The sequence below is a fragment of the Arvicola amphibius genome, chromosome 10 (assembly GCF_903992535.2).
Source record: "Arvicola amphibius chromosome 10, mArvAmp1.2, whole genome shotgun sequence".
NCBI lineage: Eukaryota > Metazoa > Chordata > Mammalia > Rodentia > Cricetidae > Arvicola > Arvicola amphibius.
In genome coordinates, this window is record NC_052056.1 from 1540878 (window position 1) to 1559915 (window position 19038).

Genomic DNA, 19038 nt, shown 5'->3' on the forward strand with positions numbered 1-19038 from the left:
AAAGGCAGCAACTGCTGATTGCACTCCGAAGGCATCTGACCCACTCCCACCTCCAGGACTAAGCGCCTGAACTTGACATTCCTTCCATAACAAGGTCACAGCACCCCCTATAAGGGAACATGGGCTGTTCCTTTTGGCAATGAACCAGGTTGATTGTAAGATAAACAAGCCATGGCATTGATGGTGTGTCAACCACTAAGATTTTATTTCCAGCGTGAACTTCCCTAATCTTTGAAAAGAAGTTATATCTGAATCTAATAGCTATAGGAAAGGTTAACAGTCATTTTTCTTCCTTCACAATGCACTTCAAAAACCGGGCTCCAAAGGCGGTGTGTCACCATGGGGTTTTATTTCTATGTCTGTTATTTCTCTTAGAAGATCCTCAGAGTTCCATGGCAGTGACTTCAAAACTTTGCTGTGGATGTAAAATTCAGGGGTGCTCTTAACAGAAATGAAATGGCCTTGTTATTATCATAAGGCCTGTTTGTACTTGTTTCTGTCCTACTTTCTAGTTCCCATTAAGAGAGGTAACAATAAAGGATACATCCTGGACACCAGGCATTGTTCTGCCTTGTGAAAATGTCAGTCTTCAGAATGTGTGCATAATGTGTGTGTGTACTCACATGTACACAGGAGACCAGAAGCTGACACTAAAGTTCCTTCCTTAATCACCCCCATCTTGTTTTCTTTGAGACAGGGTCTCTCACTGAACGTGGCGCTCACTAATTCAGCTAACCTGGTTCAGCAGCGAGCCCCAGGGGTCCTCCTGCCTCTGCTAAATGCAGTTTTTACATGGGCATTGGAGTTCAAACTCATATCCATATACTTGAGTGACAGGCACTTTACTGACTCAGCCACCTCCAGCCTCTTGCCTTCTGTTCCATCCCAGCTTCCTTCTTAAGTTGAGGCCCATGGAGCTGAACCACAGAATTTGGATGTGCATTCCAATTACAGAGTTTCCGCAGGGCAGATGTGTTTGCGGATCGGAGTAGGAAGGGCTGCTGTAGCTTTGACGCTGCCTCCCAAAGCAAATATCTTTGCTTATTTATGAAAATGCCCAGTGCTGGGATATCTGACAACAGCAGCTGAGTTGATGCAAAGTCCCTGAGCTTTGTGGGTGAAATTGGCCTCCGAGTAGTAGAAGACGAGTCCTCAGATAGAGCCAAGCCTACCCTAGGTCCTATGCCTCTGTGCTTTATAGCCAGAAACCAGAAAAGGTCATCCAATTGGTTCACACATGGGCCACCAACTAAGTCATTCCTCCTCTTTTCTCCTTCCCATGGTACAGACCGAGCCAGGAGCAGCATGGTCTCCACAGAAAGTGCCTCCTCTACCTACGAAGAACTGGCCAGGGCCTATGAACATGCCAAGATGGAAGAACAGCTGAGGCATGCCAAGTTCACCATCACAGAGTGTTTCATTTCCGACACGTCCTCCGAGCAGTTGACGGCAGGGACAAACGAGTACACGGACAGTCTGACCTCCAGTACCCCTTCCGAATCGGGGATCTGCAGATTCACTGCGTCTCCCCCGAAACCTCAGGATGGAGGCCGAGTGATGAACATGGCAGTTCCAAAGGCCCATCGGCCAGGTGAGGAGGTAGGGTGGGGACCTGCTTAGGTCATCCGTCTACCGTGCCCACTCTCTCTCAGTCCTCAGGCTGCGTGGGTGCTCTGCTTGCTGACTGACTGCTACAGAACAAACCACTCCACAGTCATCTGCTGCAAACAAGAATATTCATTTGTTTTATTCATGAATCTGAGGTTTGATCAGAGTCTAGCGAGGAAAGCAAGCAATAACTGTGGGATCCACTTCTAAAAAATGACTAGCTCAGTTTCCAAGTCTTTACCAGCCCTGATTCCCATGTAAGTCTTTCCAGAAGGTGGCCTGAGCATCCTCCTAACATGGTGAGATAGATCTAAGTGCGTGCAATTAGATTGAGAGGAAGTGGAAATAGCCATTTTATTAAGGTTAGTGGGGGAACTGTATTAGTTAATTTGCTATTACCATAACAAATTTGCCTAGTCTGGGTACTTGGTAAGGAAAGAAGGTATATTTAGTTCTAGACTTTGATGGTATTGTGTGCCATCAATTACTATACAGTGAGGGCCTCATAGTAAATGATATTTTGGGAGATGGGGTATATCTGTACAAAAAGACCATACAGCGAGATGGGAAACCTCTGTATGGAAAAGAACTCTTATAACAGCTAGCTCTTAAGAGAATTAATGCAGAACCACCTTAAACCTTGTCAACCATGACCTACTGAACTCCCACTGGGTTCCTATTCCCTACAACCCCACCACCTCCCAGCATCAGCACTCTGAAAACTAAGCTTCCCACACCGAGGTCCTCTGACACACACTCAGCAATCCCCAGCACTAGGACTGAAGGCACACCTTCCAGGTAGGCTATTGTCCCAGTAGAGCCCAGGAAACTGGGGTCAAAGGAAACACATCCCGTCTGCTTGATGAGAGAGTCAGTGGTCAAGAGCTGTTCTAAGACTCTTTCACTGGGAGCTTTTGAAATGAACTCTGGTGCTAATGTGCCTTCAGCTGGACCTTGTGCGAATACACTGGGCTTGGGAATGAGATCTAAACTTCGCACTTGATGAGGGCTGACAGACAGGTCCAGTCTTTCACAGTGCTGATGAGTCTGAGGACTTTTAGCTAGTCTGAGGTCTAGCTAAAAGAAAATACCCACCACTTCCATCCACCTGACCACAGTACAGAGGGCCCTGGTTGGGCATTGTGTTAGAAGTTTTGGTTTTCTGTAGAAACTCAGTTGTTACATGTTGGCTGTAGTATTGAGAGAAACCAAGCCCAGCACAATTGAAGGAAAGCTTCGGTTTGAATCCGCAAGGTCAGTAGGCTGCTAACCCAAGGAAACACCTTTCCCATTGTTTCCCACCTGTAAGAGACGCTCCACCAGCCTTTCCTTCACGGACTAGACAAGGAGCCACATCCAACATTGCGCTTCTTTGCCTAAGCCACAGCCGTGGCACTGTTTAAAAATATTATGCCTTCCCTTTTAAGTTACAATCACTGCTGAAGTAAGGCCCTAATAAATACATGTAATAAAGTATGTAAAATAAGAATTATCTATCCAGCAAGTAATCTCCCAAGAGTCATGGCAGATACTAAATAGTCCAAACTTCATTTGTTTTTATGTTGTCTACCTCTGGTGGGGAGAGGACAAGATGTTATTTGTGGGTGTTTTTATTTCATGTATTTTGCTATGCTTAGTGTTTATTTAAAAGGCAAATGCAGATAAGATGTGATAAGCTTAATGGCTTTTAGAGCTTGCTCATCCTAGAGGTGTCGAGAGCAGCAGCAGGAAAGATGAGCTGGTAGGCATTTTGTTTAGCTTCACTGGCAACTGTAGGTGGGCATGGCGCTGGTGCAGTAGCGGGGGGGGGGAGGGGGGGTTAGACATGGGAGTGCCGCAAAGTGCAGAAAAGCAAAGAGGAGAGAATGCGCACTGGGTACCAACCTACTTCCAGATAGTTGCTAGGACCCCTGCAGTGTAGGAGGCTCCCAAACATGCCACCACTTCCCCTTCAAGTGCGATTTAGGGCATTAGAAAGTGCTTCCAGGTGGGATGGCCGCCCTACTTTTGCAAGCCTTTAAATTATTGAAGGTTTGACCTTTCTCTGATGACATGTTGTCTGTATAGATGGATTAAGAATTTTTATTTAAAGTTTATACTTTTGTCCATTGTTTCCTGGATCCCTTAGAGCATCCCAAAGATCACCACAAAGTGGCTATTGCCTTACTGAATTATTTAAAATGAAGTGATTTCATAACTTTAGATATGAATAATTTCTTAAATCAATATGAGTACTGATGTCCACAGACTTTGTTTGGTCTACTCCACAGGGCTGGATTATTATTGGAATCTCTCTCTAGAGCATATTAAAAATCCATCTTCTGGGGTCCCTTCTGTTCTTCCCTCTTAATGCAACTAAAGTTGGTGTGGGCGAAGAATCGTTCTGAAGGACCCCAGCCCAGTGTGACAATAGGTCTGGAGGTGGTAGTGACACCCAAAACAGGCAGATCAGCACAGGGGACTTCCTGGCAGAACCATGGTCCTCAGTGGCAGGGAGACCAAGTTGACCTTTGTGATTTGGGTCAAAAAGATTAGGGCTATAAGGTCAAGGCAAAAGTGACATCAGTCAGTCCTAAATGCATGAACTGCATGCATAACTTCTGAGCAAATGGCCAAGAGTCTGACACGATTCTGGTACCAGAATCTCCACATCCCACTGCAATAGTCTTCTCTATTTATCTTAATGTTATGCTGGGAAGACCATGCAGGTTCCCTCGGGGGTAGTAGTGGTGGGACGGGAATGGGTTGAGATGGCTGCATTCATGTCAAGTGGAAGACATGCAGAACAGAAGGCTGCCAACTCTTATGATGCTGGCTGCAGGGTGCATTCAAGCTCAGGCATTCGTTTTCTGGTTCTGGGTACAGCCTTGCCATTCTCTGCCTAGCTTGCTTTCCTCAACAGCTCTCCTTTTATCTCCTTGTCTTTTTACTTTGCCGGTCTTCAGTACCAACAGTTATGATCCCAAGCTTTCAGATTCCCTGCAAATAGGAATCAGGTCACAAACATGACTCCAAGAAAAGAAAAAAGGGGTCATGGATATCTTTATCTTTTTGTCTCAGGGTCTATAGAAACCCAGCGAACACCTAGACAGTGTTCAAGAAATAGTCCTATGTGAATTAACAGTGTCGGAATCTATGTACAGTGCTGGGCCTGTGCATAGCATAGACATTACAGACATTATCGAATATGTGTGGTTGCATTCATGACAAGATTGGACAAGTGGCTCATATTTTAATTACTAGAAATGATTGATCAGATATATTCAAATACAAAAGGAAATCCAAGTTTGCTTCAACATACTTCTAGGCAAATTGATGTATTTTCTCCTCTTGCCCTTGATACATCCAAACAAATCACTTCCAGACAGAGGAGAGGATGACCCCCCAGTGGGTCAGAGTCTAGCTTTACATTTAATACTACCTAATTTGAATTTTTAAGGACTTATCATTTTAAGTAAATTATTAGAATGTACCTGCTTACTTCAGTCAGGGATAGCTAGTTCTATCTTTTAAAAAAGTTCAAACTCTATATTCCTCTGAGTAATTGGTGGTAAGTTTAAGGAATTCCCTTCTCCACAATTGTGGAGCCCTTCTTGGTTTTAGGAGTATTTGAGCCACTTTCTGTCACTCTTTGTCTGCCATGGCTTCTTTATTCCTGATGCTTAGCCTATGCAACTGAGAAATGTCTCTGCAGGGGGACAAATCATCTCAAAGCTCTTCATGATCCCTTTATACCTGGCCCAGCAGCCTTGGGGAAAGCAAGGACCCTAAGTGTCTATACCTGTACCATCTTTAACCTGGATTTAGATATATTCACCCAGCTCTCCACCAAAGATGCCTTTGAGGTCCCAGCTAGTCAATGGCTTGCTCATCCAGCTAGCTAGTTATCCATTGAATAACCAGATATCCAAAGTAGCTGTTGGATTTATAATTTTAGGATCCGTTCTTCTCATTTCATCTCCCTCTCCTAAGGGTATGAATTGGAGCAGAGAGAGAGAGAGAGAGAGAGAGAGAGAGAGAGAGAGAGAGAGAGAGAGAGAGAGAGAGAGAGAGAAAGGGGGGAGAGGAGAGTGAGGCAGGACCCATACCTGAAGGAATGGCTGCCTAGCAGATGACCCAGCCTCTGTGCACTTAAGCACTGCTCTGACCTAAGGCTGCCTATCATTCTGAACATGTGCTTTTCATCTCTGAAGCCTCAAGGGCTCCTATGTTGTCCTCTTAATGAAAATTAAGACTCCATAACTCTTTGCTAGCAAGCAGTTCGCACTATGACCTCGCTTGACTCTCCTATACACTAGGGTCTGGTGCTCCCTTTCTTACGAGAAAATGTGTCGGCTGCTGCTTCCCACAGCCAATGCTTCATACACCCCTCCTGTATTAGTCATCTTTCTAGTGCTGTAACAAGACCATGACCAAGGCAATGTGGAAAGAGTCCTTGTGATCCCACACGGCACCATGAAAGCATGGGAGAAGCATCAGGAAGCAGAGACAAGAGAAACAGGGAGGGCTCACAAGAACATCCCCAGTGACACACTTCCATCTGCAAGGCCATACCTCCTAATCTTCCCAAACATGGCCATCATTTATTTAGGAATCAAGTGTTTAAATGCCCAAGACTATCTGGGGAACATTCATCATTCAAACCACCACAGTTCCCCTTAAGCAACTGGACCTCCTTGCCCTGACTTCTGTGTTGGATGTTCATCTAAAGGCTACACACTGAGGTTCAGCTCCTTCCTCGCTCAGATCTGAAATTTCTACCATGAATCACGCTCCAAGAGCCAGAAAAAGGATTTTCCTCAAAATACAAGTATCTCTGATACTTTTATGTTGGCACATGTGCGCATGTGCCTACAAATGAGTTGAAAATGCACACATACAAGCATAGATACATATACATGGGTCTGAAATCCCATTTACATGACTCATGCACACATCCATACTCTCAGTGTCTCTGAGCACCACCTTCCTGGTAGATCACTGCTTTTTGCAACTTGGATTCAGATATTAATGATATTTGATATTTTACTACAATGTGCTTTTTTTTCAGCTTGTGCTCTTAAAATACACATCTTCCTTTTATTCCTGTGAAAGGTTTGTTGGGTATCTGCTAAATACCTTGGGAGCTGAGGATAAGGTACTAGACAGACTCAGAAAGGTCCCCATCTTAAAAGAAGCTGTAAGGATGTCATTACATGACCCAGCACCATAACTTTGTCAGGCTAAGTGCTTAGAGAGAAGTAGCTTATTTATCAGTGGATATTTTGGCAAAGATGATCAGAGAACTCTCAGAGACAATGAGATGTCAACCGTATGAGAGAAAGAGCATAGAGAAGACCCTGTGGGGCCATGGCCCAAGCAGACAGAAGAGTAAAAAAAAAAAAGGTTGGATGTGGGAATGCATTTGGTGTTTACAGTGTGAGACAATAGATCCATCTGACCGACCAAGCACAGGCAAACATCCAAATGCCCGCTAGGGATGTCAGTTTTGGAGCTGGCCAGCAGACCTAGCCAGTGGCTCTTCTGCCCACTCTGTAGTTCTGAGTGGAGCAGTGTGCTTATTTTTTCTCCTTCCTAGAAACCAGATCTCCGTGATGGGCAGTTGCAGCTCAGCTTCTTATAAGTTTGCCTAGTATTCTAGTCTGTTCTCAGCGATGGTCCCTCAGTGCATTCATTACGGAAAGACTTCTTCTCAATGGCCCTATTCTTAGAATTCTAAGTACATGGCCTAGTTTGCTTTCTATTGTGATAAAAATGCATGACCAAAAGATACTTTGGGAAAAAGAAAGGTTCATTTGGCTTACACATCTCAATCTATTGGAGGAAGTCAAGCCAGGAATTCAAGCAGAGCAGGAACTATGGACGAACAATGCTTGCTTACTTGCTCTCCGTCATTATTTAGCTTGCTTTCGTCTACCTCCCCAGACTATCTGCCCAGGGTGGCAATGCCCTCAATGGGCTGATCTCTCCTACACCAATCATTGATCCAAACAGTACCCCACAGACACGATTGCAGGCCAATCTGGTGAAAGCACTTTCTCCAGCCCCTCTTCTCAGGTAACTCCAGTTTGCGTGGAGTTGGTAGAAACTAACTAACCACTCTGTTTCCTTGAAACCGAAGCTGAATGAATCTTCTGCAGCCACCTCTCCTACTGTCCCTTTGAGGAGGAGCCTCCTGTGACTGAGGCTCTCGTGTTGCCAAGTATTCTGCAAAGTATACGAAGCCACAGTTGCTCCTTGGGTGACTGCCCATTCCTCTCACACTATTTGTGTTCTTGGCTACAACTGCATTTTCTTTAACTTCTGAGGCCCAGTGGACAGCTTTCTGCTTTCTTGGTTGACTTGCTGGGGTTATGTTCTAGTTGCTGGGAAGGTAAAGGCTATTTCAGGCTCCCAAGTGGTGTTAAGTCTCAAAAAAGCTTTACCCTTAATGGACCAATGGTATACAAACAAGGCTACTAGAGTCCTTTGGCACAGAAGACAAGCAAAAAAGCTCAACATGGTGATTTAAAGCTCACTGTGTGTCCAGATATACCCCATCAGAATGAGTATATGGACCACTACTATTGACTGAACATCTTTAGTATAGAAGGATATTATTATTACCCAAAGCCATAAAAGCATTAATAAATTTACCTAATACTTTCCATTATTTGATTGGTTTATCTGAATAGATTGTCATAAAAGAGGCTGCAGAAAAAAAGGTTCTAAAAATGCAATATAGATAAATCTTGAAAAAAATCTGAAAAATAGGACAAAATCTAGGTTTGGAAGACAGGCACTCCTGTACACATATCCACATGCTTACATGCACACACATGCATGTACACACACACATACATACACAGAGAGAGAGAGAGAGAGACAGACAGACAGACAGAAGGAGAGAGGAGTATCATGGAGGTCTACAGAGTATTCTGTAAGAACCAACATTAGAGAAGACCATTTTTTAACATGGTTCCACATGGATTCTGCCAATATCACATTCTAATGCACCCCAGATCCCCAACTGGAAAAAGAAAAACATGATTTCAAGACATTTAAAAGTTAAGCCTTTCAATGGCTTCCTACTGTTCTCAGGGTAGAAGCTGGCAAGACACTGAAGAATCACCCATCTTCCTTGCCAGCCTCCCCTGCTCTCCAGTCTCCAACTTCTGGCCTCCTGAGTTAGAGTAAAACTGTTTCCTATCAGGCTAATTCAGCTCATCTTGTGGGTGGATATAGGAACATCAACCATCTTGTTTGCTGTGGTTAGGAGGCCCAGATTTCTCAACCTACTTCATAAACTGAGAAGTACAAGCTCCTAGCCTAGGCTCCTACCTGAGTCCATTGTCAGTTTGTGCTTCCCAAGAGGACCTGTTGGAAGGGATAGATCTGTCTTAGAACCTCATGCCCACTGGGTAATCCAGTACCCCAGATCATGAGCTCTCCCACTGCCTAAGGCCAGGAAACAGTTTCTGATCCCACTTTGGCATAAATCAATGACTTTACTGCTGAGGACTCACGAGTTGTGACCAAAAAGTCCTACCTCATACCTCAGTGTAGTTTTTAAAGTCCATAGCAAGTAGGAAGACCACAGTATCAATGTACCCTTAAAAATGCATGAAGACTCCAAAGCACAAGCCAAGAACAGTAACTGAGTCCAAGCAGTGGGCCCTCCGATATTAATGCCACATCATTTATTTAGAGTTTTTCCTGGTTGCTGTTTTGGGAGTGAAGATTCATTTACAGAGAGATTGGTTTACAAGTTTTTCATTACCATGGTGTGACATTAATATTAAACTAAAAAATGTGTTAGATCCTGTCCGCCTGAGGTGAAGGCAGACTCCGCAATTGCCTTCACTCATTAGCTCCTTGATTGCAATGTTGCAGGTCTCATCTCCATGGTCGTGATTGAAATTGTTAGAACGCGAGGTCTGAGTGCCCTTTGCGTCTTGCTTCTGCGTCAATACCCAGCTGCATCCAAGCACAGACATCAAAACCTTGTTAGAAATTGATGAAAGATCCCTTTTATGTCTCCCAGGAGGCAATCTGAGCCCTGAGAACTGCGCTACACTTAGTTTTCCATGAATTTGGGACAGCGTTTACGCAGCTTCCCAGTTCCTAGATAACAAGGTATTGCAGAGGAGGAAGAAAAGGCAGCATCCTCATACAGTATATCCAGGGATGCTCAGCTCTTAAAGTGTATGGATTCCTTTCTTCCACAGGACACACTGACCCGACAGTTTCCAGTGCAGACGGAAACTGTCTTTACCTGTGTTATAGGTGAGACAGCATTTAAGAACGACTTTGTCAGGCTGAAAACGTCAAGACTTTTCCATGCCCCACACTTGACTGTGGTGCCTCAGAGGTTCTCAGAACTGTTTGGAAGCAAAAGGGGGGATTCTAACCTGAACTTGCAAACCCTGGCCCTTCCAATTCACTCAGCAACCACCTCACCAGGCTCAGTGGGAGAAACGCCCACTGTATGACTCACCTATCTTCCCATGGTCTTCCACGAAGGCCAACCTCCCTGGGCTGGTACATTGAAATGGATACTGCCCTATGCAGGTTGAGTCCAGTTAAGTCCCATGTAGAATTTGGAAGGAGAGAAGGGTCTGCTTAGGGTTTTTTGAACTTTCAACATCTATAGTGAGGGCTCTCAACAGCAGTGATGTCAAGGTGATTATCTTGAGGCAGGTGCTGGGAGATGGGTCCTGACCACCCCAAGCCCTCTGACCCATAGTTGCTAGTAGCCTACCTCGCTGCCCCTCACATAATGACATTGCCACATATCCCCAGGGGTGAGGTCAACCTCAGCGAAGGTTCACTGACCTGGACCAGGTGCTTCTGCTTGTGTGGTATATGACAGATTGTCATGGGGTGGGAAGACAGAGCTGAGATGCGTGGACTGACTCTCACTACAGGATTTCTGCAGCCGTGCTGACGGATTTTGCTCTTCCCTTTCCAGGACTGAAATACACTCAGACTTCGTGTATGAGTCTGAATACATTGAGACAGCTCGGGAAGTTTTTAGCTTCAAGGAGGCAGCATATGCATAGAGCGGTTTTCACACCATCAGGACAGACAGCTTGACTGCCCCCTTCCTTTGTGGAGGATGACAGGCTCTAAGCCTCAGGTGTTGATGGATGAGAGGAAGGAATCCTGCCTCTTAGGGGCCAGGGGGGCAGTAATTACATCTGTGTGCTTGCCAGTTAGGAGAAGTGGAGAAATCGATGCTAGCTTACTTAATCTGGACTTTCAGAGACATTACTGTCACTGAAGGTCCCCAGAGGGCCATGGCAGAGGATGAGGAACGAAGTATTATATCGGAAAATAACACATAACACTGAGTTAATAGCTAAATTGTCGTCCTCCTCAAGATGCGAGTCAAATCCGAAGCCTGGACTCTTCCTGGTAGGGCAGTGGTGGGTACAATTTGCCATTTGTAGTGAGACCCTGGGGGGGGGGATGGGAGAAAGGGGGCCTAGAGTGAGTGTGAATTGTTCTGGTGGGGCACATACATCTCAGAAGCTGAGAAGGGGATGTTCTGTGACTGTAATTCACGGGTACCTCCCTTCACGCACACCTCGCTGATGGCCTGTGAGTCGGAGCAGGCTTCCCTTCTACCTGTGGTCCCACCTTTAATTTTCATTTGTGGCTGTTTCCCGTCCTTGGCTCTGCTCCCGTCATCCTGTGTGCATCCATCTCTTTGATCTCTGTCTGCTTCTTTGCCCCGGTGGCTCTCTTTCACCCATTCCCCCTCACCGTACCCTGTCCCCACCCAGCTCAGCCTCACAAACCACCCAACATCTTGAACTCAGCTCTGGCTTCCCCAGTGCCATTTCTCCAAAGTGCCTCAGCTGCCCAGTGTCCTGCTGCGTTGCTTCTGACACAGGGGTGTGGACCCCAAGAGCAGAGGGGCTTGACGGGCATACAAATGTGTGCTTTAAGTTTGACTGAGCTAAAAAGGAGACTGTTTCAAAGGCCCAGCTGGGACTCTGATAAGCCCCTGCCAACAAGTCTGTGTTGCTGCTTGGCTTGGGAAAGCGGCACTAACTGGGTTGAGGTAACTTGGGGAAAAGTAGACATGCAGACAGTGGGGTAAACAGGGACAAAGAGGGTAGAAGATATGGAAGAGAATCCAAGTCAAATGTTCATCTTCACCTAGGCATGGATGTTTCTCCACTTTTGTAAGTGTGCAGTCTCTCCTTCTCCCCATTTCCTGTTCCCTCTTCACACACACACACACACACACACACACACACACACAAACACACACACACACTTTGTTGGCTGTCTGGGCTGATTGCTACCTTGCACTCATCTCTCTCCTTAGTCCTCTCCTACCCACATCCCCTGAGTTTTACCCTTCCATATGGCTTTGACTTCATGAATGAAAGCTTTATCCAAGAACAACAAAACAGAGAGAGGGAGGAAGAAGAACCAAGGATATGCTCTGACACCTCCCACCCACAAAGCCACACTGCAGACAGTATGAGGACTGACTTTGATATGCCTGTGAGGCACCAGATCCCGCACGCAGGATGCCCAGGGTGTGTCTACCTGTCAGAGGTAGCACCATGGTGTATAAACAATATACTCACTCAAAGGGCTCTTGAATTGCTGACTACCGGTGCTTTCAAAGGTGTGGGGAACTCAGAGGATCCTGGCTGACCAGAGTGGGGGGTATATTTCCCCTGTGGAGTTAGAAACCCTCATAGAGGATGGTGTTTCCCATGGGGGTCTGGGAGCTGCAGGAAGCCAAGTCCAAAGACCCCTCCCTGCCAAGCTCTGGGTTGTCTCTCTCGCCAGATACACAGGGTCTGTTTCTGCAGGGGTGGGAGAGCAGGTGCAGGTCTGTGGCTCGGGCTTGGTGGAGGAGAAAGGAGGGACTGCAGGTGGCACTAGCACCTCTCCAGCTGTGCTCCAGCCTTTGCAAGAACCTTTTGTAGCTTCCTCAACCTCCCCCCCCCCCCCCCCGCGTGGCTGGTGGAGGCAAAAATGACCAATGAGAAAGGAGGGGTTGTGGCTGTTGCTATGGAGACCCTAAACCCTTCACAGACAAGAAGAAAAGGTATCCGATTCCCGAGGCTTGCTGGGACAAGTCACCACAAACTTGAGAGCTTAAAACAGATTTATTCTCTCACAGTTCTAGAGACCAGAAGTTCAAAGTCAAGACACCAGCTGACAAATGTTCCTCTGAGGGCTCTAGGTAAGAGCACACTCCTGGCCAACCGCAGCTCTGCTGGCACCAGGTTTCCCTGGGCTTCTGGCTCCACCACTCTGGCTTGACTTCCATTCTCCCATGGCTCAATCCCTATGTGCCTCCCATGTCCCTCTGCCTGGCTCTTATAGAGGCATATGTCACTGGATTTAAAGCCCATATTAAATCCAAATGATCATTTCTCAGGTCACTTAGCTTCATCCCATCTGCAAAGGCCACTTCTCTGGGTGAAGCAACACTCAGAATTCTGGACCTGGGTCCATGGGTGCCACTAATCAGCCCCCATCTCATTTTTCTGAAAGGCCTCCACCTCTAAACCCCTGTCCAATGGTGAAACCTGCATGTGTGCTGCTTAACAGAGTCATTGCCGCAGCCCTCCATACTAGAGACAATCACTCCCGTCTTGAGACAAGGCCACCTAGCCCTGGTCCACACTAGTCATGCTCAGAATGTCCTCCCAGCCTCCAGGAGGCACTGCTGCCACTGGAGCCAGGAATGAGTGTCTCCCCTATGAAACAGCCAGGTGGGGGCAGACATGTGAGCCAGTGTCCAGCGTCACCTCCACCCCAGACTCTCCTGTCTTCCTGGAGCTGTCGTCTCAGTGGTGGCCTTGGTTTGTGCAGGCACCTGAGGAACCCAGGATCTAAACAGATTTCCAAACAACCCCATCTCCCAGCTGGTGTTCAAACTTTAGTGTGGACTTAGATTTCAACAGAAATAAAGTGCTGACCACCCTGGTGCTTCCTTCCCCATCAGCACGTGCATTATTAAGCATGTTCATTTGATGCATTCACACAGCCAAAAGAGCTGCTCTGTACACTGTATATTAGAAAACACACTCTATCATTCATAATATATATATACATATAATACACGCATATATACATATAATACATATATAATATAATATATGTGTATATATAATATGTACACATACACACACACACACACACACACACACACACCAAGGAGAGCAGCTCTTCAACTCCTTAAGCAACCATTTAACTTCATAACGCTTTGCCTGTTTTTTAACTCTGGTTCTTTACAAGATATTACATGTTCAGAGCTGCTTGGCAGACCTGCAAGGAGACCTAGCTGTGAAGATTTCTAGTTCCGTTACGAAAGATCAGCACTTCTAACCAAGCTTTTGTTTAGGATATCAAACATTCTTGGTCACTGCACCAAAAGTGAGAGCTCTGATGAGCATAAATCTTGGGTGCCCTGTTTTTAAAGTATTTATTTGCCATATTCGTTGTGTGTGCACAGGTGTGCATGTGTGTGGAAGTCAGAAGACAGCCTGTGGAAATCTTTGCTTGCCCTCCACCATGTGGGTCCTGGGAACCAAACTTAGGCCCCCAGACAAGGTGGCCAGTGTCTTTGCCCACTGAACCATCTAGCAGCACAGGGCACTGTGGTCTCATTGTAAACAAGATTGTTTCGAGTTGTACAATCCCACACCAGAGAAAGCTATAATCTGGCTGGGACCGAAAGACCACAGGCTTGTTGGGGATCATTACCGTTCGGGAAATGTGGTGGAGAGCAAATGGGGTAAAAACTGAGGGCCGAGTGGATCATAGCATATTACAGACACACCAGGCATGCCAGATGGAGTGAGGGATCAACAGCAGTCACCCTTCTTCTTAACCTGCCCCCTTAAATAACACTGGCATAAACGTGATCCCCCTGTTCCACGCGTTGTTAAAAATAATCACACAATTGAATAAAAGAGTACATCAGTCTAGTTTGCTTATTGAACTCTTAGGAATACTCACTTTTAGGGGGTTAGATATATAAAATTTTATGTGTTTCAGAATTAGACGGGTAGCATGTACTGATACACAAAGCAAATGTCTCTCACATTGAAAAATAACTTTTCATCTTATTTATCTTGCATTGTTTGCATGTGTGGTCTGTGCATGTATGCGTGGTATGTTTCCACTCTCCAGAGTATTCATTAAGGCAGGACCTCTTGCTTGATCCCAGAGCTTGCCAATATGGCTAGTCCTGCCCACCAGCTTGCTCCAAAGAGCCCCTGTCTCCATCATCAGAGCTCTGGAATGACAAGCAAGCAGACACAGCCACCCAGCATTGATCTGAGTTCTGAGTATCAAAACTCCAGGCTTCTTGGTTGCATGAAAAACACTTTTTCCACTGGGATATTGCCTTAGCCCTCTATCTCATTTCTAAATGGCATCTCTATTAATGGCTTTGTGTTTGTTTCTGAATATATTAGTCATTTGATAAAGAAAACTGAAGAATATGTCCATTACTATAATGAAGATAAGGCCGTAAGGTTTCATTTTTTTTACCTTGTATTTATTTTTAAGAGCAAATCTAATCTTCATGTACATTCCACATGTCTCTGCAGAGATGCCGTCTGGTTTCAATAAGTGCCCCAAACCCTGTTCAGAAGGATAATGGAGTGTGTCATTTAGTCTACTAAAGGGTCATGATCAATTTATTGACTGTTTATGACTGGACCCCCATAGGACTCAATCTTATGTGTAAAACCATCATTGAACTAGGGTTGAATTTCTTGAGCTTGGCCAGGCCATGATGACAAACCGTGGTTCTTAATGAGACCACGTAATCCTCATCAGTCCTTACAGGGTGGAGAGAGCCCAGGAGGCCCACAAGAGAATGTAGGTAAATCTTCACACCACCAACACTAAGAGGCAAGCTGTTGCGGCACACAAGAAAATCACTTAGCCAATTTCCAAAGAGTAGGGTCATCCTTCCTCATCTTCTGGGGGAGATCTTATGAAAGCAGTACCATTTTGAAAAAAGAGAATGCCCTTTAAGATGCTCTGAGATGCTTGCCTTGGGTTTATTTCTTCCTAGAAGCTGTAAACCATAGACTATGGTCCTCGATGTCCTGTTGACTCTTCAGTGAGGAAGACAGAGAACTTTCTGGGGTGCTGGGTTAACTCCCGCCACAGACAATCTGGATCGTGGCATTGAACTTGTAAGAAAAATAAGGCACCCCAGGAATATTTTGAAGGAAAAAATAAACAGGGATTTTCAGCCATTTTAGCCAGAACTGGGAGTGGGAGTTGTGCTGGAGATGTTATGGGAGAGACCCACACCCTTACTCCCTCCAGACTCAATGTGTCTGAGATCAACCCATCCTCTCTAGCTTACCACCTTTCCCCAATGCATCATTTTGTAATTGCTGGCTTGTGCTTGTTTGATTCTGTTAATACAACAAATACCAAAGGCAGGTTAGATTTATGGGGAAACTACATTGCTTTAAGTCAGTGTTGAAGATCAAAGCTGCAAAAAACATAATGAGAACTCATAATGAGGACTCTGGAGAGGGCCATGGCAGACGGAAATGTGATGAAGCGGTCACCTCTTAGACTAGGAAGCCAGTTAGAGACTGAGACCCCCATATCTCTTCCAAGGCCCATCCCCAGTTGTCCGGAGGCCCTCTACTAGACCACACCCCTTAAAGGCTCCACCACTACAGTAAGGCCCAAGCCTCCAATGTATGAACACATTTAAACCATAGTATAGTCAACTGTCTCCCCTATCTCCTGAGCTTAAAACCCAGAGGGAGTCACGGTGGCCTCACCCTTCCCTTTGGCCATTGCCGCTTCACATCGGGAGCCATTTCTGACAGGTGTCCTTCCTATCTCCATTTCAGTTCTTCTCTCACACCCCACATCTCACATCTGCTCCCAACCCCCAGATCAGGCCATTGTCATGTCTCTCTCATCAACACATTCCCCTACCCGTCCTTCCTGCTGGAGAACTGCTCGTGGCCGCCATACTCTCTGGTCTGCTCACCTGGTATGTGTGCCAAGTCAGTGAGCTCCCGCAGCCTTGAGATAAACAGAAACAGATGACCCCTGGGGTCATCTCAGCCCTGTTGCACAGTCCTTGCCTATGTGGGTCTCGAAGTGAGAAAAATAAGATGTTTAGATAAGCTAGAGGGAGGTCAGCATGTCTTCCAGGAAAACAGAGGCTAAGTACCAAACCGAGTCCAACTCAAGCTGCAGGGTGTGGCTGCCTCTACAGGCTCCCCAGTGTGCCAACCCTTTGCGAGGGTGGTGGGATGGATTAATGTCTCTAGACAGGCTCATGCTGATAGGGGACAAAAACAAGTCACAAGGTAATATTCAAACAAAGTAACCAGAAGAGGATGGTGCTGCCCCCCCATAAAAAGACAGTCATTAATGTCTGGAAGAATGCTGGCAATGGTAACCAGTACTGGGCACAATAGAGAGTGGGATGTTTCGGGTTTGAGTGGGCATGAGGCCTGGCCTTTCCGGCCTAGATTTGTGGACTGTGGCATTTCAAATTCAGGGTGGATATCTATAGGCAAAGGTTAGCAGAGATTCTGACGTTCATGCCTGGGACTCAGGAGACAACAGAATGGAAAGGATAATTATTGATAAAAACGAATAAAAAAGATGACGCAAGCAACTGGCCCTCCCAAGGAGGCTGGGGACAGGCCCTTGGGAAGGTTCTAAAATTCTGCATTGTAAGGTGAAGATTGAAGAATACTGGTCAGAGGTGCAGAGGCAGCTGGGAGGCCACAGAGGTGTGGCAGGAAAATACCAATAGCATCAGATGTTGCCGGGGTTCGAGCAGGTGAGGACCAGGAAGATACCAGAGACTATGGCAACTGGGGTGGAGTGACTTCCAGGATGGTGCTTCTGTACTTGAGAGCCACAGACGCCATGTTGGACACTTCAGAGTTGACAAGAAGTGCATGGCAAGGCAGATGAAACAGACAAAGGATTTGCTAGGGAAATCTCATGGGGAATTAAGAAGAATGTGGGAAGTCGGGGACCATGGTGCGGACCTGAGACCTAGAAGGACAGAAGGTAGGAAGAAGCATAGACTTCAGTGCTTTGCTCAGGAAGCCACAGCCAGGTAACAGGGACATCATGGAGAAGGAGGTAACTGGAAAGAAAAAGCCACCAGAGGGGCCTTACCTTGCCTGTGACAATAGAGGATCCCAGAGGAAAGGAAGCTTCCACAGGTGGGGGTATACGTAGAGGCTAGCATCAGGCACCCCTTTTCCCCAAAGCCTTCTTCTTGAAGGAGAGAAGAAGGAAGCCAATGAAAGTAGAGTCAACTCAGATGTCCTGAGCTTCACCCCAGCATGGCCCAGACAGAGGAGACGGCCAGGGCGGTGAGAAGGCTGGGCCCATGCTCGCTGTACCTCAGTTCATCACATACAGCTTTCCAAGGTCACATGACTCCATGGATCATCAAAAGGAGAGAGTTGTCCATTTCCTCAGTATCCCTGGCTCTTTCTTCCAGCCCCATGTACCCCACACATCTAATCACATGGGGCTTGTTCTCGTTGTTCATATCAGCAGAAGGGTTGCCTCCAGTACACATAGATACTGGTTAGGGTGTCAGTATACATAGATACATGTTAGTTCCATGCATCAGGCTCTCAAACTGCAGAACGACATTTGGTGTTCTGTGGCCCATGGGAGAGAAGCGTGAAAGCAATCACTTGCTCCTCTGGAGCGCACTCCAATGAGGTGTCTTAAGAAGTGTCCCCTGACACGGTGATAACTCTTTCTCTCGAGCAAAGTTCCCACTTCTTTCCTGAGGTGTTCTGCCCAGAGAAGCAAATGAGGGCACCGACTAACTTTCTGTATTTGTTCCCAGGTGACCTCATACACCTGCCTCCATACCTTCGAATGGACTTCTTGTTAAACCGGGGGGCACCAGGCACCAGCAGGGACCTGAGTTTAGGACAAGCGTGCTTGGAACCTCAGAAAAGTCGGACCCTGAAGCGCCCCACGGTCCTTGAGCCCACCCCTATGGAGGCTTCCTCCTCCACCTCTTCCACAAGAGAAGGACAGCAGTCATGGCAACAAGGAGCTGTGGCCACCTTACCTCAGCGAGAGGGTGCAGAGCTGGGACAGGCAGCTAAAATGAGCAGCTCCCAAGAGTCACTGCTGGACTCTCGAGGCCATTTAAAAGGAAACAATCCCTACGCAAAATCTTACACCCTGGTATAACACATGGCGTGGCTGGACAGCGGTTGTAAATACAATTTAAACGAGCCAATCAAAGCTACCTTTTTTTTACGGAATTCCAATATTTATAATTAAAGAAAATTGCCAAAATATATTAAAAAAAAAAAGAAAGAAAATACTGAAACCACAGACAGTGCAAAGACTACTCTGCTTTTCTTCCGTCTGAGTGTGGGCTCCATCTGCCTGGGCATCTGATTTTTGGGGAAAGAAGTCCAG

General features: G+C 46.2%; 1 protein-coding gene across 1 annotated transcript in view; it reads left to right on the forward strand.

Annotated features, from left to right (window-relative positions):
* The window catches only part of Dscam (DS cell adhesion molecule), a 445545-nt gene extending 426741 nt beyond the window's left edge, over positions 1 to 18804 (forward strand). Inside the window, exons 31-32 of the mRNA XM_038345563.2 lie at positions 1289 to 1591; positions 18449 to 18804. Coding sequence (XP_038201491.2) covers positions 1289 to 1591; positions 18449 to 18804 — 659 coding nt within the window. The remainder of the gene's footprint in view (positions 1 to 1288; positions 1592 to 18448) is intronic.
* The last annotated feature ends 234 nt before the right edge of the window (positions 18805 to 19038 follow it).